This window comes from Emydura macquarii, unplaced genomic scaffold, assembly GCF_026122565.2.
Source record: "Emydura macquarii macquarii isolate MOO-44397 ecotype Brisbane River unplaced genomic scaffold, CSIRO-AGI_Emac_v2 contig_2897, whole genome shotgun sequence".
Lineage (NCBI taxonomy): Eukaryota > Metazoa > Chordata > Testudines > Chelidae > Emydura > Emydura macquarii.
This window is the reverse complement of record NW_027133034.1, coordinates 5092275-5116347: the sequence shown is the minus strand read 5'-3', so window position 1 is coordinate 5116347 and position 24073 is coordinate 5092275. Positions and strand designations below refer to the sequence as shown.

The following is a 24073-nucleotide window of genomic DNA, read 5'->3' as shown; positions in this document are numbered from 1 at the left end:
TAGATATAGCCACAGTCTCAACACCTCAGCTTCACTCCACACCTGCCTCTCCTCCCCTGCCCTGTCCCCCTCACCCTTTTCCCTTTACTTTTCTTTCCATTTAGTTGACCTCCTCCTAATTTCCCCCACCTCTTCCCATCAACGTTTGCTGCCATCACATTGTTTACTCTATTGTGTGTTACACCTCTTCCCTCACACTGTGACTATCTGGTCTATTTTAACAATATTGCTTCATTGTTTCCTTGTACCTCCTCATCAGTCTGTCTGTATCCATCAGTTGTTTCTTGTCTTATACTTAGATTCTAAATTTTTTTGGGTAGGGATTGTCTTTTTGTTCCGTGTTTGTACTACATCTACTGTAATGGGGTCCTGGCTCATGAATGGAGCTCCTAGGGGTGACGATAATACAAAGAATAAAAAATAATGATAATAAAGCTCTGGAGGACACTCCTCAGGGCATATAGCAATTTGAAAGGCTGATGGGAAATTTTTGGAATGAAACTCTTGATAGTGTCCCATTAATTTGACAAAATTTTGTTTCAATATAGCACACTTGTTTTTACTTTTGGCAGTGTTTTCAGTGAGTTTCTAATTTCTTTGTCTCAGTCACAGCTACCTGTGCATACCAAATGTGTGTTGTGTGTTCTGCAGATGGCGTACTTAGCATTTCTCATGCTGTTCACTTACACTGTGTTGGTGAAGATGGAATCCAGGCCTAGTGTTCAAGAGTGGCTTGTAATTATCTACATTTTCACCACTGCCATTGAGAAAGTCAGGGAGGTGAGCTGTTCCTTTTCCACTCTCTCTACTCTACATTTGTAGAGGACAAATTATAAATAATGACTGCAGGTTCTTAAATTCCTTTCCAAAGGGTTTGCCAGAAGAAAGAAATATGCAAAATCTTTACTTTTCAGCAGTCCTAGTTAATTAAAAACTAGGGACTGTATTTTCAAGAGGAGGTGCCTAATTTTTGCCTCCTAAATCCCTATTTAGGCACCTAAGCCAGTTGGAACAATAGCTTTGCAGGAAACAGTTTTCTTGCTTCTCAAATATTTTTGACAATTATAAAATTTTTACCATCCCAAATTGGGACAAAAAGTCATAATCTTGAACATTTTCACAAATCAAAACTGATTTTTTTTTTGGTTTGGGTCAGTTCTTTCATTGTGATAATTTTGAAATGTTTCATTTCAATTTTGACTTAAAAAAACATTTTTCAGTTTAATTAGCTTAAATTTTAGTAAAAAAGTCATTTCAAATGGGAAAATTGGATTTTTTTTTGTTTAAAAATGTTGCAATGAAACACTTCAATTATTCTGAAACTTTTTTTAAAAAAGAAACTGTCCAGTCATGAGATTTATTGGAACCAACCTTGTTTTGTCATCTATTTTGGTTTTGACAAATTGACATTTTTTCATGAAAACGTTGTCAAAAAATTCCTGACCAGCTTTAATGGGAACTGTTAGGTGCCCAGCATGTTTGAAAATCTGTCCACCTATTTAGGTGTCTAAATATGAATGTAGGAGCCTAAATCAAGGTGCTCATTTTTTAGAACCTTGGGTTAGACCACTAGTCCATTGATAATGGAATATGGATTTCACCTCTAGGTTGCTGCTTTGATTGTGACACTGACTGGAAATTATTACCAATTAATATCTGTTTTGTGATCTATTGTAGGTAAAATATATTGGAGTCTCTTTCCAGTCTCTGTGGATAAAGAGTCCACATAATGAAAATGAAAGCTGGTTGAAATGTTTCAAAATTTGAAACATCAAAGATTTTTTTTTCAAATTTAGAAATTTTAAATTTTGAAAAAACAAAGAAAGCATTCCAAATCAATTGCAATTGATTGATTAAATCAACTAGTAGTCCTGGTGGATGTCTCAGTTTAGAAGTCAGGTTCTGAATGAGCATATGTTGCTTTTTCTGCTAAGGAGGTATTCATTGTAGACCCAGAACTTTGCACTTCAGCTGTGTGTACTGCATTATGTTCTGTGGAAACATAGAGGACTTTAGCCCCACAAAATGACAATATGGCACTTTACACACAGACATACTTCAGACATACAGTGAAGTGAAAAAACTACATTACTGACATTTGAGCCTCTGGGGTAAGTACAATCTACATTCCAAAGCCATAGATGATCTTAGTGACAAAAACAGTGAAGTGTTTTCCAAATTATTTTATGGGATGAGACAGATAATCAAAATTTATCTTCATCTGACTGTAGAATTACCAAAACAAACAAACAAACACATAAATAAAATACAATAACAATTAATATAATAAATATTTTTAATATGGTGTTGGAATGCTTTACTAACTGTTAGAAGTGTCGTGGATACCCTTAAAATGTTTACCAATTTGAGACAATTCCCTGTAGTAAAAGTAGGGAATTCTGCTAGAGCTAATATATCTCTTAGAACAGAAGAAACATTTGAAGAGTGACCCTTGCAAAAAGAGGAAGAGGACGTTGTCTTTCAAAGGGCAGCCCAAATCTAGGGTAGAAAATGGAGTCTGGAACAGATATGGAAGCTATATGCCTGGGGTTAAAATGACAAAAGGACACAAAAGGGTTATCTGATTTAAAAAAAAATCACACCATAAAGCATCAAACAGTTGTGCTATGGCAAATTTTATTTGTGGGTTCAGGAACATGTCACTCAAGACTATAAAACTTGATTTACAGGAGTATTTCTTAGTCCATGCACTAGTTCTGGTCTACTGGAAAAGTAACACTGTGTCTTACACAGGCAACTGATTGATTCCTTAGGGCCTTGTTATGTTCGACTGTGCAGAAGTGTTTCTCTAGATTGTATCAAGTAACTGGTACAGCCCTAGGGCCTGATCTTGCAAATACTCCTGTAAGTAGCTGTACACATGTGAGTAGTTCCACTGAACTGATTACTCAGTTACATGAAGTTACTCATATGAGTACATTTTTTCAGGATCAGGGCCTAGCATTTCAAAATCTCTCTTTCACTTGCTCCTTATCAGTTTGATCTTCCATAGCAGTGCATAATTGGCCTCAATCATGCAATGTGTAAAGGTCTTATTTATAGCCTTCCAAAGATTCCACTTCACACATTTGCTTAGTGAAGCTGAAAATCCCTTTGGGGCACCCTTATAGTTCAAGAAGCAAACATTTCACTCTCTACCATCCCAGTTTCCAGCACTCCTTTTTCAGAATTGGCATACAGAGATCTTACTTTGTATTTCAGAACTAAACTAAGACACGTTAATTACTTTCATCTCAGCAGGATTGGGCTGGTATTTTCCACGACTATGGGGCTTTGGAAATGGTTTCTATAGGTCATGACCATTTCTCCTCTAAACAAACCCCATATTTGTTTACCAAAAATACACATGCTTAACAATTGTATACTGCTTACTCTTTTCTGCTATGGAATGTATCCATCAGTGAATGGATTCAGAAGCAGAATTCATTTCTCAGTAGGGACAACTAACCTGTTGTGTGAACAATATGATGGTTACTGTTTCATTTCAAATTCCAGCAATCATGGGATTGCAGAGCACTGACCTGGTGAACTTTCAGTGTATAAACTTGTCATAAATCATATATTTCTATGTACCAATTGATGGCTCAAACAGGGTGGGAGGTTGAATGGTGAGGGTTTTACTGGCCTTTGTTATTTTTCCACTTTCTTTTTAGATATTTATTTCAGAGCCAGGAAAGTTCAGCCAAAAGGTGAAGGTGTGGATTTATGAGTACTGGAACTTCACAGATTCCATAGCTATCATCCTGTTTGTGACTGGTTTTGGCTTGCGCTGGATTGACCCTCCTGTTCAAACAGCAGGGAGGTTAATTTACTGCTTGGATATAATATTCTGGTATGCACGGCTCCTCGATTTCTTTGCTGTAAATCAACATGCAGGCCCATATCTGATGATGATTGGGAAAATGGTGAGTATTTGACTGCAGGGTAGCATTTTTGCAGTTATGACACTTAAAATGATGGAAGAGTAAAGTTCAGAAATGGACACAAAACAGAAGGGTAGCCAGACTAGAGTTGGGCTAATAATTCATAAGTATTTTATCCACAAATTGTGCCTTTCTTTCTGTTAATAAATTGTCCATGATCAGATCACAGTTTTTGCTAATTTATTCATTATTTGAGTTTATCCACAGACACCATTTTCACTTGGTTCCACAGAGAAAGGCTGAATTTTAGTTTGGCTTTCTGATCCAGCTAGATAAACAACGAGGAAAAAACAAACCAACCAACCCCTCCATCCTCCCAAACCCTCCCTCCCAAAACCAAACCCCCTCTGGCTGTGGCACATAGAGGTTTAGTACCTTAGGTAATTCCTTTAGCTCTGGGAAGCTGTCTCATGATTATTTTATATCTAGATTAAAAATTCTACCTCATTTTTAACAGGCAAAATTACCCTGAGATCAAAGTTATTTTTTGTATCCAAACTGAGACTGTTTGAGAAGTCTATGGACTCCTGCTGTAATTTCCCTCAGTTATTGGGAAATGTCTTGTTAATACTTACGTTTTATCTCACATAATAATTGTAGCACCGAATTAAAAGGTGTAATTCTTTTCTCTAAGATTCATTGACTTAATCACTGAAATTCACCCCTGGGCAGAAGACCAGCTCAAGGCCTGTGAACCACTCAAATCCCATTTACATCCCATAAGGACTTGAGTGGTGTGTAGGCCTAATACTCGCTCTCTGAAGTGGGGTGAATTTCACCTCTAGTGGTTAATAAGGGCAGGCCATTTTATGGAAATAAACCCTGGACTTCCCTCTCCCCAAGAAATAATGATATTATTATTTAGATACTTATATGTAAAAGCTGTGATTTATACTCCCACTCAGAATTAATATTAATAATTTAATACAGCTCTCTGTATTTCATTTTTCAATGCAGACAGCAAACATGTTCTATATTGTCATTATGATGGCCATAGTGTTGCTGAGTTTTGGGGTATCACGAAAAGCAATTCTTTCTCCAGAGGAGCCTCCCACTTGGTCTCTGGCACGAGATATTGTGTTCCAACCCTATTGGATGATGTTTGGTGAGGTCTATGCTGGAGAAATAGATGGTAAGTGATTTTGACGGGACTATTAATGTGCTTAAAGTTAGGTACGTGCTTAAGTGCTTTGCTGGATTTGGGCCATACAGCTTGGACTAGTTATAAAGTCCATACTTCCTCAAAGGATTTTGCTTTCAGTGTATATCTAATGTTATCTGGCATTCATGATCAGAAAGGAGAATATTCCCTTTAGGATCTTTGTTAAAAATGAAAATCAGATTTAGAGTCACCAGATTTAACCGTGTAAATGAAAAATCACAAAGCCCAGGACAGAGCCCATGAGAACTAGTATTTTTCATCCAGGGGATCCTGCTATAGAATGAATTTCCAGAGGAGATTAAGTCAATCCAAATTCTGACCATCTTGAATTAATGCTGCAGAACCTTCCTCTTTGAAAAAGCCTTTACACCATAGCAAGAATTACACTCACAACATCGAAACCTCCTTCTACCTGAACAGTGCCCCCAAAATACCTATGACAAACAAATGACTCAATCGGTTGACGATAATAGAAATGAATAAAAATTAAAAAGTAATTGGCAATAATAAAAAAAAAAAACCTGACCGTAGTTTAGCTTTTACTCTGAAAAGAGAGAAGGGCTAGAGATTGCACAAGGGATTTCGTTATTGCTATTGATTTTATGTGGAAGACTATGGTGATGGGCAGCAGAATAAAGCCCTAAAACAGATGGATGAAAGAAGAAGCTATACTTAGTATTGTATCCTGTTCAGAGAAGAACCATGAAGATGATTAAAGGATTAGAAGACATGCCGTACAGTGATAGGGTCAAGCAGTTCAATCTACGAAGTGTAACAAAAGAAGTTAAGGGGTGACTTGCTTACAGTCTGTAAGGCTTGGCCTACACTGCTGCCAGCGGTCAACATAATATAGCTTGTGTATCTCCCATTGTGACTTACTTATGTTGCTGTACTGCGGCATCTTCACTGCCCTATGTCAACGCGAGACGCCGTCTGGACGACGCAGCCTTACTCCTTTTTGGGGCGGTGGATTAATGGCATCGACTGGAGAGCACTTCTGATCAATCGATCCCGCTGCATTGATCCCCAAGGAGCCGGCAGTGTAGACATGCCCTAAGTTCTTACATGGAGAACAAATATTTGATAATGGGCTCTTCAGTCTAGCAGAGAAAGGTAAAATACACTCCAATGGCTGGAAGTTGAAGCCAGACAAATTCAGACTAGATATATAAGGCATACATTTTTAACAGCGAGGGTAATTATCTTTTGGAACAATTAATCAAGGGTCATGGTGGAATTTTTTTTTAATAAAGATTGGACATTCTCCTAAAAGATATGCTCTAGGAATCATTTTGGGAAAGTCCTGTGGTACTTGTTATACAGGAAGTCAGACTAGATGGTCACAATAGTCCCTTCTAGCCCTGGAATCTATGAATCTATAACTGTAGACCACAACCATTTAAATCAGGGATGGGCAACTGGCAGCCCAGGGGCCACATGCAGCCTGCCAGATCATTTTATTTGGCTCACCCATAGGCTGGATTGCAGCCCCAGAATTTTATTTTATATTTTTTTAAGATTGAGTCAGGTGGCTGATGGAAGCAGTCTTTTAGTAAAGCTGCTGCTGCCTCATACTGCTCGACTCGGCTCCATTTCCCCATCACCATGGGCTCTGACTGTGCCCCACAGCACCTGTCTGCAGTTTCTGCCTCCTCGTTGGCTGACTGTTTGGGAGCTGAGAGCCAGTCAGGTTTTGGCCAACCTCACTGCCTCTTCAGCAGGGGGTGGGGGCAGGGCACATCATCACATGCAGGGAGGAAGTAACTGAAGCTGGGTGCATTGGGTTGGAGTCGAAGCCTGTGTTCCTGGACAGTGGAGCACAGCCCAGGACTGGGAATAGGAATCCATGTGCTGGGTTGCACTCTTTGGCCCAACCACCTCTCTGTCATGCAGGAGAGGAGATCAGATCTGCCCCACACCATCTGGCTCTGGTTATTGCCTTCGTTTTGTCTCCCATCTTCCACAGCCAATCTGATTTGAGTGGAAGTGCAACACAGCACATGGGCTACTGCTCCCAGGCCAGGCTCTGGCTGGTGTGGAGGAGTCTGTGTCCATGGGGGAGCAGAGCAAAGCCAGAGACTGGGAGTGGAGACAGAAAAAATGTTAAAGATGTTTTCCTTTTTTGTTATTTTCATTTATTAATCCTCTGCTCTTCTGCATACTGAAAAATGTTTAGGAAAGATTTAGGTTTTGGTTTTTTTCTAATTAGAGGTTATGCTGTCAGGGGCTTTTATATTTCAGAACATTTTGGTTTTACATTGTTAATACACAGTTAACTGTATGTTAACATGCTGTATTATAGCAAACATTTCTGGGTTATGCAATATGTAGCCTCTTTAAAAAAAAAAAAAAAAAAATCTGTGGCCTGCCAAAGGATTTTAGTGGATTTTGTAGCTCTATACTATCTTAAAGTTGCCCGTCCCTGATTTTAGTGCTGAGGGATGCTACATTTATTATTGTTGCTGATGCAGTAGTATAATTGATATCTCAAGGTCAGTTATGAGATAACTTTTTCTAAGTCAATATCTTTACTAAAAGGGCACTACCAATGTATTTTTCACAGTTTAATTCACTTAACTCCCTATTAGCGATCGTCCCAAAGAAGTTTGATATTGAACTTTGTTTCCTTAATATAACTGTTATTTCTCTAATGGCTGTGTATGTCGGTTTATGATTGTAGAATTGCTCATTAATTATGGGGGAAAAATCAATATTTGCTTACAAAAATTACAAACATTAAAAGAAAATTCAATCAACTTTGGAGCTTATGAATGTTAATAGGGTCCTTTAATTTGTGTATAATTTTATTCAGATTTCCCAGAGCTTCAGAACAATAGATTCACTTACACTTGATTTCATTTGCTTTTATTTAAACTATATAGGAATAATTTACTTCTACACTTTTTATGCCTAGTCTGCAAATATGTAAAAATACAGGTGGCATATCAACATGGCTCAGTTCTAAAGGGCATTAAGTAGTAGATACATATATTTTGCAATGATTAAATAGGTAAGATTTGATTGTTCTAATTTTAAACACAGTATGTAAAATTGTGCTTTCAGATACTCTGTATAATATCCATTGAAGTCAGTGGGAACTCTATATACAACTGTAAAGCAAAAGTAATATAATATATGTTGGGTAAAAATACAACCATTGTTTATTGCTTTATATAAATGTAGGTACGTTATTGGGGGCAAATGTAAATTAAACATATAGGATGTGTTTTTCCTCTCTCTCTCTCTCTGGGGTTGGCTATCTCTTCCAGTTTGGAGACAGAAGAGAAGCAGCCAGTGGAACTGTTATGAATGTTCTAGGATAGATGAAGCAGTTCAGGGGTCCTGTCCTATTCCCACTGAAGTCAGGGGGAGTTTTGCCATTTGCCTCAACAGGTTCCATGACTGAGTTTTTAACTCCCCCTGGCTAAGTGTGCCATCTCCATGATACACTCAGGTTTGTTCAACTTTCACCTCACCAAAATGCTTAGCCCAATGATATAACACATTTAGTCTAGTATAGAAATCATACGCAAGTTCAATGGTGATTTGAAGAGGTCTAAGATTTTCCTTAAAAGCAGAGGGCAAGCGCCTCAGCTGGTGTAAATTAGCGTAGCTCCTCGAAAATCACTGGCGTTGCCCTGTTTTATGCCAGATTAGATCTGTCCTCCGAGAATGAAAAACATATTAAATATTAACTTATGCTGATTGATGTGGTAACTTTCCATTTCCTTTCTTTGAAGCTTGTCAATTAAATGAAGACTGCCCTCCTGGGTCCTTCCTCACGCCATTCCTCCAAGCTGTATACCTCTTTGTACAGTACATCATCATGGTCAACTTGCTGATTGCTTTCTTTAAGTAGGTACCAATGATATGCTGTTGCAAAACCAAACCAAACCAATGGATATGCTGCCAATATTTCTACAGGAGGCTCCAACGAAAGTCCCCCATTTAACCTACAATAAACTCCTATCTTTGAGGGGTTGTAGACAGGTGGAGGTTTCTGTCATTTGGTGCAGTCTAATCCATCCTAAACAAAAATGCTGATTTTTATCATTATTTTTATGAATCATAGGGTGAATTTATCTCTGGCATACTTTGCATCCATAGGTGGGGTGTGCCATCAATGACAGAGTAATCACTCCAATTTCTCTTCCAGTTTTGTGGTGGCATTTTAATAAGGGGCTCTCTGGAAAGGCATCCATTGTATTGAGGTCAATTTCTCCTGATTGCTAATGCAAAAGAGCAATGCATATAACTATGGCACTGGTAGTGGAGAACAATCCAAACCTTCTAAACTGTTAGTTTTTTTCTTCTATAGTTCCAATATTTCAGTGGAGCAATTCTTTCACATCTATTTCTAGCCAGACATTTAAAAAAAAGTCAGCTTGAAGAAATGCAGTGATTAAAATTTGAAGCAGTTGAATGATCAACGGCCATCTTTGTTTCCATTCCCAAACAGAAATTCCTGTGCTGAAGTTATGGCAAGGCACGGATTTCTTTTTTCGTATATAGCTGTGAAATTGCATCATTAATTATTTCTATATTTAAATCTTCGGCAGCAATGATGAGCTAAACCCACCTTTTCAGCTTTTTGGTTTCTTTCTCATGGGAGACAAAAATCGATTAACCTCAGTACAGACTTAGCAGTACATTTAATTATTCTCTCAAAAACAAAACTGGTGTTGTTATGATTCCTTTGTGGGTCTTCAAGAGCCAGGTGTGACCAGGAAATTATAAATAGATTGGAATGAAAGCTGTGCCTCAAGATTGAAGGTCGCTTCCCTGAGCAATGGCTTGTTGTTGTACAATAAACAGTTAGATGTCTTTTCAGTGCCAAGTTTAGCAGTGTCACTGCTCCAAAGAGCCCTTTGCAGGAGAATCTTTTGAACTGCTGCCTCCTGCTGGAGGTTCTTGGTGGGAGGAGCATGAAGTACTGAAGAACTGTTTCCATTCTGCAGCCTTGTTTTGTTACAACCATTTCCCTGGCTGCCAGTCCTGATTCCTACATTTAATCCTGTTCAAATATTCAGCAATGTTGAATTCTTGAGAATATTTGATAGGGGAGAGGGGAACTTGAAACACTTTGGCTGAGATTTTCAAAACCACTTCAATGGGTTTGATGCACAACTCCCATACATTTTGAGAGTTGGATATCCAAATCTGTGAGGCAGCTTTGAAAATCTCAGGCTCTCTGAATTATCTCCATCCACCTGCTGCTGCTTTGTTGAAGATGCTAAACTGATTTACCCCATTTTAGGATTGTTGCCTTTGTTTCAATAGTGCAGTATATCTGGAGACAGGCATCTTATGTTATCATGGGGTGATTCCTCACATGAACGTCCCTGTTTTTTTCCCGTTTCTCTGTTTTACAGTAATGTTTATTATGATATGAAATCCATATCAAACAAGCTCTGGAAATACAACCGTTACCGCTACATTATGACATATCATGAGAAGCCATGGCTGCCTCCACCTTTCATCATTCTGAGCCACATCGGCCTCTTCATAAACCACATCTGCCATCATCGACCCCCAAATGAGCTGGATCAAGAGGAAGGCGATGTTGGACTAAGTAAGCAGAGGGCGGGTTTTCCAGGCCTTCAACTGGGGGCCTATGGGAACAGGTGATCAGGGATGTTTTGCTAGCCTTCCAATACCTTGTTGGTGGGCTTGATAGTGAAAGGAACATTGGTGAGCTTTGTACCATAAGACCTTATTTAGGTTGCTGTTCTTTTCTCCCCCTGTGATGCTTTGGGTATCAACCCAGACCAATAACGGGTTTTGTCACCACCTGCTCTGCAACTCTGGGTGCCTTAAATACTGAGCTGCTATGGCTCATGGTGCTGACACCAACAGCTCCTATACAAGCATGTAGGTCACACCCTGGCTTTCCCCGCCCAGTTACTTTTTGCAGAGTGACCCAAACAACCTCCCAGTCCTGAATTTCCCCCAAATCATCTGCAGATGTGACAATCTGCCGAAGTTCCCAGAACTGTGAGTTACTGTGTTTACCCCCTTTGCCTGAGCAAGTGAGAGTTTTGCTACTGCTAACTTTTGTGACAACTTCCTGACACACCAGCTTATCTGACTTGCCAGAAAACTCTTAGGACTCTGCCAGTCCAAACCTTGCCTTACAGACAACAAACAGTGAACCCCAACTCTCGAATCCCCAGAGATGTCTCCCAGCACCGACTATTCCTCTCCTGGCACACTGTTATTAAGTTTGTTGCAGCTCACTTATTTAACTGGGGATTGACAAGCACTCTTCTTTCAGTCACAGCACTAAAATGGTTTACAGTAAATGTAAAGCAAGTTCATTTAATGAAAGGACATAGGATTAAGTGATACCAAGTATAAGGAATAAAAATAGAAAAGGCTAGATGCAAATAAAAGTAAAATACACTTACAAGACTAAAACTGAATTTCAGCAAGTTAAAATTTTGCCTCATCTGTCTTTGGTTCCCAAAGACTTCAACCCTCTTGGTTAAAGGATCCAACATTCTGTGGTTTCAAGAGCTCTGGACCCTAGAGTTCCTCAAGTGATAGACAACTTAAATGTCTTTTTGCCTCCCTTATATCACCCCAAAGTTCGTTGTCTCTGTTTCAAAAGCCAGGAAGGCTCCCTGCTATTCTTTCCTTCCTGTGGACTTCCCATCCCCCTGCTGATTCATATGTGTTAGGGTAGCCCCTGAAAACTTATCCACTCCGTTCCCAAGAACTCAGCTCGACTCCAAACTCATCATTGAGGTTTGTTTATTGGCATACGGTCAAATCACATGGAGCTGATCCGACTCACGTGTAGGGGATGAGTACAGGGCACACACACATACAGAGTACAAAATTATTAATCAGCTTATATATGCTTTCTAAAACAAACTGCCACATGCACTTTCTCTTCTACATTGTATCACGTGCTCTATAACTGGTTCAGTAGCTTCTGGGAAACAATCTCTACCCAGGTCACGAACTGCTCATGCACCACACGTATGCTATCTATTGCATACTGCTTATTTTCCTACTATCTTTTTTCTACTAACTCTATATCTACATATTTACAAGGCTACTGTGAATTCATACTTCGTTCATTGTTTTGTGTCCTTACTCAGACTAAACCTACATTCCACGCCTTTTTTTCTTATAGATATAATTTTTTCAGTTTAATCATATTTCTTTCTCTTTTTGTTTGTTTTTAAGATGTATTACTCAGCAGCATGTTCCCAGGACCACAATAGCCACAATGGTGGCTATTAATTATATAAACATTAACAACAAACTTAATGTCTGAACCATGGGTTGGAGGCTAACCTTCTCTGGGATAGCCCACCATAGATTAACTGTTTTTGCAATGGTGGTATATCCACCTCACTGTTTTGTTTGCATATGAGCTGGATGGTGGGTACCAAAGTGCATTCTGCTAACACCTGATTTTATTTCTGCTATTCCCTGAAACAAATGAATTACAAGTTTATTACCGTACAATAGCCTTATTATTGTTGTTAATAATAATAAATAATTATGTATTTATTAAAGGGTTCAGCAATTTGGCCATTAAGCTTTTAAAATCCTGGCTTAAGGGAGGATACCCAAACTTGGGTATTACTTTTAAAACATCCTTTTGCCAATATTTCAGTTACATTATGAAAAATGACAGGAGATATAATATTTGTATCACCACAGGAAATTAAGGCATGAAACAGCACATAGGCCAGTTAAAATAACATTGCTTGGGTCCATACTGGGAGTGGCCCCTTCAGCCAGTACACATAACTTGCCATTCTCAGTATATGTAGTTTTTACTTCACCAACTTCCCAGCATCTCATCCATACTGTGCAATTTGTAGACTGTTGCACCAGAATGAACCCACACGTCGGCAACTCTGTAAGACATTATACAGGCACGTGTAAATGTCTCCTAGGCAAAAACAGCAGTATAAGTCTGGGGCTTTGCAGATGTTGTCATTGTCTTGCAACAGTATTTGAGAAGGGACAATTTAAGATGCAAGGATAATCTAATGAATATGGTACTAGTCTGAAACTGAGAACTCCTGGGTTCAATACCCAGTTGAGCCACAGACCTCTTGCATGACCTTAAATAAGAAGTTTAATTTCCCATCTGTAATATTGGGATAATACCTTCCTACTTTACAGGAGTGTACCTACATTCATAAATTTTAAAGCCAGACAGGGCCATTATGATCAGCTAGTTTGACCTCCAGCATAATACAAGCCAAAAAACTTCACCCAGTAAGACAATACCCAGTATTGACAGGATAAAATCCATTAATGATTGAGGTCCTACTGTGTGATTAAGCCATGTAAATAGCTAAATAGGCAGAGCTGTTCAATAGTTAACAGTGGTCAGGAATCTATGTCCAGCAGTAACCCAGGCCTGATTCTTCAGGGAATGCAATTTCTGACCCATGCACCTGACCTGTTGTGCATTGCTGCACACAGGTGCAGTTTTTTTTCTTGGTTGCTATAACAATCATGCAACGATGACCAGAAGCATTACATTTGATGACCCCTGTCTCAACATGAGTAAATAAAAGCTGCTTGTAAATTTAAAGGAGCCATAATATGGAATCATTCAAAAGATTTGGTTGTGCAAGTGGATAATAAAAGTAATAAGAAGCTCCTGCCTGGCTAGTTTCCTTCTCACATATAAAATATCCTCTCTCAATTTAATACCAGTGTTGATGTCACTCAGCTCCAGGATGCTGTACTCTAAAGTAATGGACAACTTTATGCTTTGTGGAATATTGTGCATTGCAGTGTGCATTCTTGATGTTTATATGGGGTGTTTCACAAACACCTCTCAGGTTACTGTTATTCTGTGCTTACTGTGCTGAATACGTATCCCTAAAGTCATGGTCAGAACTGATTACAGAATCCAAATCCAGGGTTAACTAGTCAGTGTTTAACCACTTCACTGCTAGTCCTTGTTTCAGCTCCTGTGCTGTGAGAGGATGCAGCATCATTCCTTTGAAGTACTAATGTTCCTCTGGGATATTTGCATGCCATAAGTGAATAAACTGGCAAATGTGGCAGCTTGTTTGCAGGGTACATGAGACAACAGAAAACCTAAAAGAGCTGCTTAGCTCACTTAAAGGTTCTTTCAATAGAGAGACTGTTGACTTGGCTGCACACTTTTTTTCAGATATACAGTTATTTGAATTTGCTTACAAAGCCAAAACTATATCCGAAACAGCTTGGCAAGTTTTTTCTGCATCAAGTTAGTTTTGTGTATCAGTATCTAATCAGGACATGGGGAAACAGTGCCACCCAGTGGAAAATGAATGCACATACACAGGCATGGTGATTAGAATCATCCAGGCAAGAGCAGAAAGATCATGTACTGGTTAGAAATGGGAATGACCTATTAGATTATTGATTACATCCCACTGAAAAGGAGGATGTAGTACTCCACTAGAAGATGTACCATGTATTACAATGACACAATAAAATCTTTTAACATCAACCTTTGCTAATCATTACCTCACTGTTTCTGCAGTTACCTTTATTCTAAAGTATAGTGGGAAACTATGATACCTCAGACACCACTACGTGCTAACTGTTGACAAATGCTATCCATTGAAGAACAATTGCTAAAGTTAATGACAAAAGGGAATTTGCAGACAAAGAGAGAGGAATTTGTATCTATTTTTTAAAGAAAATAGATTTTCCAAATGCACTGTGTGAATGGAGATACTAAAGTCCCCAAATCTGAGAATCCCAATACATGGAGAAACATATTTCTGAATTGTTGAAATCCATTTTGAAGTTGCTGGAAAAAATCCAAAGAAAAATTCATTTGGAAGATGTGGAGAAGAAAAAAGTGAAATATCCAGAAGAGAAGCTCTCTAGAGACTGACTAATTGTTTGATATATTTTACATGTCTGAGTAGTAGCTAAAACTTGACCAATTCTCTGAAAAAATCTTTTATTGGTCTGTCAAAAATAGTCTCAGAGCATGCCAAGCATATTACATGTATTTGGAGTTGTACATTTAAATATATATTGCAATATCTCTTGGTTAATATTTTTATACATATGAATGTTTGAGGCAATTAAGTGAAAAAGACCTCCATGACCACATATCACACTGAACGTTTGAAATAGCCCTGGTTTTATAGCTGATGTAAATTCTCTTCTCTTTAGAAATGTTTTGAGCCAAGGTAGAGCAGTCATATGAAAGGAAGAGCCTCATAAGTAAACCTTAAAGTGTAAGGTATTGGGTATTAGGTATAACTATATAAACATAATGCATGAAAATACTGGAGAGAAAATGTACCATACCATAAGATCAGTCATTTGGTTGTGCATTTTCACATCTTTTTATAGAATGAGTCAAAATTCAGCAGGACTTATATCAGTTGCCCTTTCTCTCCTGGGATTGAGAAAGATGCTGTAAAACACATATGCACATATTTCGAGTGTATACACATCATTAGTCTCCATATTTGAGTACAATTTCAAGAAAGGAAAGGAAATGTATTTTAACGGTTTCTTTTTTAGTAAAGCAGGACAAATGAATTTCTATCAGTATGTTTGACAGCAGCTATTGTCTCATTTGTTTAGAACTCTACCTGAGTGATGAGGAGTTAAAGAAACTTCATGAGTTTGAGGAACAGTGTGTGGAGAGGTACTTTCATGAAAAGAATGAAAGCTTGAATTCCAGTGACAGTGAAAGGATCCGTGTAACAACAGAAAGGTATGAGGGATTTGCTGCTGCTGAAACCTACTTAGAATGGAACATGTAATGCAGTATAAAAGACTGTTGGCTAGCTAATGTCTTGGATACAAATTATGGTTGTTCCAACATGGTTGTGCAAGGAAAGAGGAAAGGGCATATCCTGCATCCATAAAGTATCTGTTTAAACTGAATACAAGGAGTGGCTGGCGAATGCTTCTGGCAGAAATGCACTCCCACATGTGTGATATGTGAACAGTTAAGGGTGTAACTCTACAGTATTGCTCCATTTTAACTCTGCAGACCGTGTACCACTAAGAGGATGGTAGCAGGGTGGAGCACGCACAACATGTTTTATTTACAGGTTTATGAATTGCTAGTGATGAACTTTCTTCTCACAGTTCCCCTAAATTAAGTATACCTGTCATTCACAATATGGAGGCCTAATATCTACAGCCCCTGTGGAATTACCTTTGTTATACTTTCAACTCCACCTCCTCTCTCTAGTCACAATGTGTCAAAAGGGCTTTAGTTGGGACTTTCAAAAGCACTAGTGCTGGTCTAACCCCAAAACTCCCACTGATGTCAACGGGAGCAGAGTTAGGCCAATGCTGAGCATCTTTGAAAATCTCACTCCAAGTGTCACCATTGAGTCATTAGCATAAATTTGTTTTTCCTGGTAAAATGTAGCCTATTTAACAAAATGAATGAGTCATGTAAAAAGAAAAAAAAGGCTGATAAAAACATAAATTTGTCAGATAACAAACTTCTGTTATACTGGAAGAATTGATTTAATTGAAAACTGAACTGATAAACAATAGATCAGTTAAATGATTCTGTATTTAGCGGAATAGGAAGAATCCCTTTTAAAAGAATACTGCTTAGATGAATAACATTTTTGGATCACCAAGGTTTCTTTGTAGCATGATTTCTGTTCAACACAGCTGCTGCTTTAGATTCTTGGAAGTATCTAGATAGACTGCATCCTGTAGATACCTTGCTGCTAATAGAATGCAGTTCCTTCCTCTTGTGTACTGCCTGCATCTAGTTTAGCACCTTCTTACATTGGTGGGACGATATATGGAGAGATTGTCTAGAGATCATAGAGATATGATCTAATATATCTTTAGTTAGAACTAAGAAAATCTTTTAGTTAAAATTAACTTATTGAATCATTCCAGGTTGGGAATTTCTCACAATGTACATGAGGGGTTTGAAGGCCTTAAAAAGCTTTACTTGTCTGGCAGATGAATTCTACAGAGAAAGTAAAAGGTAGCATTCAGATACATAAAATATGAACCAAGATGGCAAAAAGATACTACAAAAAATGTTCCTTCCTCACCAGGGTTCCACGTGTAAGAAATGAAAAAAACCCAAATCTGTAGTTCCGTGAGCCCTTTTAGAGTGGTTTGTGTGACACTGGCAGACCAGGTACCAGCTCATGCCAAAGCCCCAGGTCAATTCACTTTTAGATCAAAGTAATTGTTAAATGTCCATGAGTATATTTGGTGTTTAAACTTCATGAAAACTAATGGAATATCAGTTGCATTATTTACACTTATTAGTATCCTGTTATAATGGAATAGCAAACATTTACATTGTGTATACCCCTGTAACTAAATAACCTATCAAATGAGCCATCAAATGAGAAAGAAACCTGGTGAAATACAAACGAAGAATTTTAACAGAAAAATGCTAGTTTCAAAGCAAGTGGTCGTTGTGTGTGATGATCGAAGGTCAAAGACTCAAAATGCATTTCTCCCTCTCCATCATCAAAGGAAAAGTGACATTATCAGCTTGTTTTCTGAGAGAGGAAGCAATAAGAATGGATTCAAGGAAATATCCTTCATCTCTGGACTGTTTGGATTCTAACGGGCAGAATGACTGAACAAGAAAACTAAGATCCCCCAAGTTATTCTGGGTAGCATTGAGCGACTTTTGGGAAACTGGCAGATTACTACATCTCTGCTACCATTTCAAATTAAAAACTGTGACTCACCTGTGCATCTATTTTATGTGCTTTAACCTCTCACTAACTCTCACTTCATTTTCTTAGCCAATACAACTTTAGTTAGTTTACTATAGAATTGGCTACCAGCGTTGACTTTGGTGTAAGAGCTAGAGTACCAATTGTTCTGAGGTAAGTGACTGGTCTCTTGGGACTGGGAGCAACCTGAGCTGGTGTGATTTTTGGTTTAAGTGACTTTTTATTACAAAGTCCAGTTTGTCTGGGTGACAAGATAGACTGGAGAGTCTAAAGGGGACTGTCTGTGACTCCACAGTAAGACTGATATTGTGATTTATGAGTTCACATTTGTTACTGGCTTGGTGAAATCTAATTATAGAACACACCACCAGGTTGGGGTGTCTGCCCTGTTTTCTGACAGTCTGCCCTGAGATAACCATTTACAGTTGTGAGCCACTCCAGACATTGTGACAATTGGCTTAGTTGGCAGTATTCATATTCCACAGGTCAGTTGGGTTTATAGATCATAACCCAATGCTGTTAAAAGTTTAAATTTGATATTGCAAGTTTTAAGGATTAAAGATTAGTCACAATGAATGAGTTAATCACTATCATATGAGGGTCTTGACACAAAGACCTTGAAAAATTATGTAAAAATAGGGGAATATCCCATAAAAAGAAAGCCTCAGATCAGGAACTGAGAGATTTGCTCATAGACAAAGAGCAGGGTCTGAGTAAGGTCCCTTAGTCCACAGAGACCACTGCAGCAGAACTGGATCAGCCTAGGCTCCTAGAAGCCAAGAAAGAATGTGAGAATGAATAAGTATGGTGGAACTCCAGATCAAGGAGAAAAAAGAAACCAAGAAAGCTGAGGAGAAAGCCTACCAAAGACGCAAAGCCAATACTGAAATGGAGAAGGAAGCTCCCCAAAGATGCATGAAGTGGCTAGAAGCTAAGGAAAGAGCATACCAGAAACAGGTGGAAGCTCACACTGCCACTCAAAGTCCTAGAGCAGCAAAAGGAGTAGCCTCAGACTGTGAGTACCTCCCCTCTCAACTGCAGGGACTGGGAGATAGCCTACCCAATTTATCAAGAGACTGACTGCATGGAGGAATTCCTATCCACCTTTAAGAGACTGTGTGGAATCAGTAAGATTCCAGAGGATAAATGGATGTCCATCCTCTTAACCAGGTTGACTGGGAAAGTCAGATAATTTTTTAATGATATGAAGGAGGGTGATGTTAAGTGCATAAGAAATTTAAAGGAAAGGTATTGAAAAGGTTTAAGATTACCCCTGAGTTCTGTCAATTAATATATAGAAATCTTAAAATGTTTGACAATGTCACTCATGTGAAATACGTTCATAAAGATGTGTAATTATATGAATAAATGGGAGCTGAAGGTGGCTATAATAAACTGTGTTGATAAACTGTGTTGATAAACTGTTTGATTTGGTGGCACCAGAGCAATTATTGTGGACAGCCACTGATGAGGTAAAAGTGGCCATCTGTGACAAAAAACCTTTTACAGTTTTGGAGGCAGCAGAAATTGCTGGTGAATATATTGAGACAAGGGCTCATGAGGGGTGCAAACCCCAGGGAAAGGGTGATCCCTCTGCTCCCCTGGTGAAAAGGAATGAGAGGCCTAGGAATAAATTGAACCCCAACTTTGTTAAAAAGCCTCAAGGGAGCCTGGATTTGAAAAGTTCTTTCCCTAAGGGAAGGCAGGCAGTCTGCCATCACGGTGGGGTTCCTGGTCATATAAAACCAAATTACCCAAAACTTAAGGTCACCTCCCAACTGGCACCCATAGCCACCACCGGGATGGTGCCAATGCTACCACCATGAATGCTAATGCTACCATCTTGATCCCAGAGGAAATTGCAGAATAGGAGAATGACCTCATAAACTGTACTAGGACTGAAGCTTGGGAAGGTAGTGAAATGTTTATTAAGAGCGCGAGAGTGAATGGCAGTGAATGTACAGAGTGGAGAGAGAGTGCATCACAAGTCACTTTGGTTAAGGAAAGTTTGGTAAGAGAAGAGGACAGACTTCCTTGCAAAAGTCTAAATATTTTAGCTTTGGCTGAACTTTTTGTGATTGTACCTCTAGCTAAAGTCCACAATGAGTGGGAGGTTTTAAAGGTAATGTGGTGGTAGGCACCAGGAATTACTACCTGCTGCTATTTTAATAGATAATGAGATTTTATCACATGCAGGTGTCTGTGAAGATGGAATTCACTGTAGAAAAATAGGAGAGGATTGTTTAATTATGGAATGGTAAAGATTTTCTCTTTTTCTGTTTTTAATATTTTCATTCATCAATGGGAATAAAGGAATAAAATAATACAAATATTTCGGTTTATTATTTTAATATGTGTGTTTTCCCCTAGAGTGGAGGAGGTGTTTTTGCTGCTGAAGGACGTGCATGAGAAAGTGTTCTACATCAAAGACTCCTTGCTTTCTCTGGACAGCCAGCTAGGACACCTACAGGACCTCTCTGCCTTGACTGTTGATACCCTAAAAGTAATTTCTGCTGTAGACACGTTGCAGGTGGAAGAGGCCCTGCTGGCTGATACAAAGCACCGAGCCTTTAGGAAACTTCCACACAGCTGGAATAATGCAATATATTCAAAGACTTTGGGCAGCTTGGAATGTTTGAATGATAAGAATTATAACTACTACAGCATGCCTCCTTCCCTTCTAAGCAACTTGGCAAGAAGTCAGTGGCCATTAGAGTGCCATAGCCACATTGTTGAAACTGGGAACTACAAGGAAAGGAAAACAGCAGGCATCCCGAAAAAGCAAGAAATAGAAAGTGACACTCTCACTTCTGGGGTCTCCTCTGAGACTAAATCAATGCCTAGATATGGACAGTTTCTCTTGGTCCCTTCCGATCATCAGGGAGCTGCTTTCTCTGAAGAAGTCAGCTTGAATTTGTCCCTTCCAAGCACTCCTGACAAGTTCAGGGGAGATGAGTTGGCAGCTAAGCAACAAAATAATCGCTGTAGGACTGTATTGCACCAAAGTCTGCAGAGTACTAATCTCACTGAAAGAAAGCCAGAAAATTGCCAAGAGAAACAATGGGACTCCATTATTCAGTTACCATCTGAGAAAGGTAATGGGATTGTGGTGGAGCACTCTCTGAGTTCCCCAGTTATCGCCAGTGAGACGGTAGTGCCCTCACACAGCCATACTGAGGAAACCCGAGGTGGTCATGTGAACTGGGGGTTCTCTGAAGGGGATGAAAAAGGAGTTTTAGACCGTGAGAAAAGGCAGCCATCGTGCATGCATTCCACCTGCGACAGTGACTGCAACTGCACCCGTAGTAGTCCACAGCATGTCCCGATAAAAGCATCCAAATCCTTCTCCTACAACTCAGCCAAATCAGGATATGGCAGTGACACCTCAGAGCCTGAGCCCAAGCACCAGCGCAGCACCTCCTTCTGGATCAACCCACTCAGGAGAGACTGGACTTTCCGCAAGAGGAGCAGCTTTCAATCTCACAAGGAAGAGAAAATGGGAAAGACCTGCAAAGCCAAAGGTAGTAATATTAAAATATTGTACAACGATAGCATTTTTAACTGAGGTTTGGGGAATTGCCCAGAGGGAAAGAGTGGAGACTATTCTTCATTTTAATCTTATTTATTGAACCTTCACTTTCAAATCAAATCTCTGTACTATAATCATTTAATTTTGTTTACCTTTACCCTCAGAGCTATCAAAATCTAGTGAGCTGATCCAGTCTGTGTGGATAAAAGCAAAACAACAGAATAGAGACAGACAATCCCTGAAGGACAAGAAGAAACAAAAAACCCTTCAGGTGCCGGTGGGTGCCCTACCTTTGCTCCATCCCCTCACAGGATCATGCAGGGGCAGGAGGTGGCAAGCTATGCCGGGACACGAGCCCCACCCAAGCAGTCCTGATCCTGCACCTGCTGCCACCAGGACTGCGGGGAGGTATGGGTGGGCAGGGAAGGATCAGGACTGCGGAAGGTGGGCCATGGGCAGCAGGGTCAGGAGGCAGAAGGCTGTGCCAGAACACAAGCACCCTCAGCAGTCCCGATCCTGCCCCTGCGGCAGGACTAAGGAAGGGGGGCATGGGTGGCAGGACAGGATTGGGACTCCTGGGGGGCGACGGGGATGGTCCATGGGTGGCAGGGTCAGGAGGCAGCAGGTTTGGGCTCGGAGTGCCCAATTTTCCAGCCGGGGACCCCAAACCATCCCACCCCTTCCCCAGCCCTAGTCCTACCCGGGCTCCCTCCGGGATTTACCTGCTGCCTGGTAGCCTGGGGTCAGAGGGAGCGTGGCTGGGAGCTGAAGCCACACACACGCCATCACTGAGGGAGGCACAAATGAATGCAGGCAGGAGGAGGGGAAGCACTGCACGTGGGGCGGCCCCAGCTCCCAGGTGAGCAGCAGGGGCTGGTGGTGCTGTGTGCTAACGCCCAACGTGGTGACCAGTCTAACCCTAACGCCTTAAACTGCTTTTTTTTTTTTTTTACAGTGGGGGATGCGTGGGAGGCATAGCTTGAGAATTGGTCCCCCACCCCCTTCCCTGGCTGGGTGCCGCCCTGAGTCTGCCAGAGGCTGGAGCAGAGGTCCCCCCAGCTGATTGATTCACGTCAGATTGATTTAATCTGATTAAATCAAACAGCTAATCGGAGGCCAGGCAGGTGGGGCAAGACAAACCGCAGCCACAGTCCGTGGGTGAAATAGCTGATCAGTGGACTCCGCCAACAGCTAATCACCCTGACTGTCCCAGTGGGTGCTGAGCACCCACTTTTATTTTTCTGTGGGTGCTTGGCCCCCTGGGCACCTCCAAAGCTGGCACCTATGTCAGTAGGAACAGGTGTAAGCAGAATGCCATATTCTTTATCTTCCTTCTTAGCTCTTTAGTGGCAGTATTGTAGTATTATGGGATAGAAAAGTTAACATTAATGCCCATTGGGTTTTAGCCCTGGAAAAGTACTTCAGTCATGACCAAACTAAATAATTGATCCCAAATCTATTGTCTTGCTTTGATTTTGTTTACGTTCTCTTTATTTATAATATTTAGGGGCTCAGTTCTGTACCCAGTGAAGTCAATGAGAGTGTTACCATTGACTTCAAAGGGTACAGGTTAAGGCCCTAGATCAGTTTTGTGCAGGGTGACTAGATACCAAGTGTGAAAAATCAGGACACTTTTGTTTTTTTCAGGGAGCTGGGGGGAATATAATTGTGTAAATAAAGCCCCTAATATCGGGATGTCTGGTCATCGTAGTTTTGTTTCTTCACTTCCTGATTGAGGCCAGGGCTTGGGGGATGCACCTGCAGCACGTCTAAGACAGAAGGAAGGAGCAACTTCAATCATGTTGCCAGCTGCTGCCAGTCAAGATCCCAGCTTTTCCGATGAGAGCCAACACAGAGAAAAGAAAAGCCCCTCCTTTGCTTCGAACTTACAGCAATCCAATGTCCCCTTCCCTGAGTGCTAGCCGCTTTTTAAGGGAGTGTGGAGTGCATCAACGTTTTTTTACAAAGAGATTACCAACATCCTTGTGAGCTGGAGAACTGTTATCCCCACTTTAGTGATGAGAAAACGGAGGCAGAAAACTGAAGGTTTAACTCATTTACCTAATAGCTTGTTGTGTGGCTTTAGCAGAGTTATGAATAGACCCTTGGAGTGCCTATTCCTATCACTAGGCAGCATGATAAGCAATTATATTTTAAAGATTATGTATTAAAAAGATACAATACCAGGACTTTCATTTTAAATATCAGTTGACCAGTTTTGTAACATTTTCTATACATGTGCAATGTGTTTCTGCAACATTTAACAAATACAGGAAAATGTATTTCTCAATTATTGTATCTCACAATAGTTAGAGCTGGGGGAGAAAAACCCTAGGTTTCATTCTCTGCCCTGTCACTTGTCAGCTGTCTAATATTGATCAATTCTCTGTGTCTCGGTTTACCAATCTATAGTAAGGGAAGAATAATACAGTATAACTAGAAAGACCCTTATCTGAAAGACCCATCAGATGCCAAAAACTTCAGGTTTTTTTCTGCTCTTCCACAAAATATTATGTGCTGAATTGCTTTACATATAAGTGCTTCAGCCAGGTTTGCTTCCCTCATGGTGTCTCATCTTCCTTGTTTTTGCACTGCCCCTGTTGAATTGTGTGGCTTGGGACAAAGTGTTAAACCACCTCCATTACTTACGCATCTTTTTTCTGAAGTGCTGTCATCTGAAATGGGACACAAGGGGCATGTTCTTGTTTAAGATTCCAGGGGTGTTTGGATAGGTGAAGTTAGGATAACTAAGGGTACACTG

The 24073-nt window shown here is 40.0% G+C and overlaps 1 protein-coding gene across 1 annotated transcript in view; it reads left to right on the top strand.

Annotated features, from left to right (window-relative positions):
• Window positions 1-24073, top strand: part of TRPM6 (transient receptor potential cation channel subfamily M member 6) — a 155547-nt gene that overhangs the window by 93696 nt on the left and 37778 nt on the right. The window contains exons 20-27 of the mRNA XM_067569200.1: window positions 652-780; window positions 3675-3926; window positions 4902-5076; window positions 8847-8961; window positions 10479-10678; window positions 15685-15817; window positions 20154-21304; window positions 21477-21589. Of these exons, the coding sequence (XP_067425301.1) occupies window positions 652-780; window positions 3675-3926; window positions 4902-5076; window positions 8847-8961; window positions 10479-10678; window positions 15685-15817; window positions 20154-21304; window positions 21477-21589 (2268 nt within the window). The remainder of the gene's footprint in view (window positions 1-651; window positions 781-3674; window positions 3927-4901; window positions 5077-8846; window positions 8962-10478; window positions 10679-15684; window positions 15818-20153; window positions 21305-21476; window positions 21590-24073) is intronic.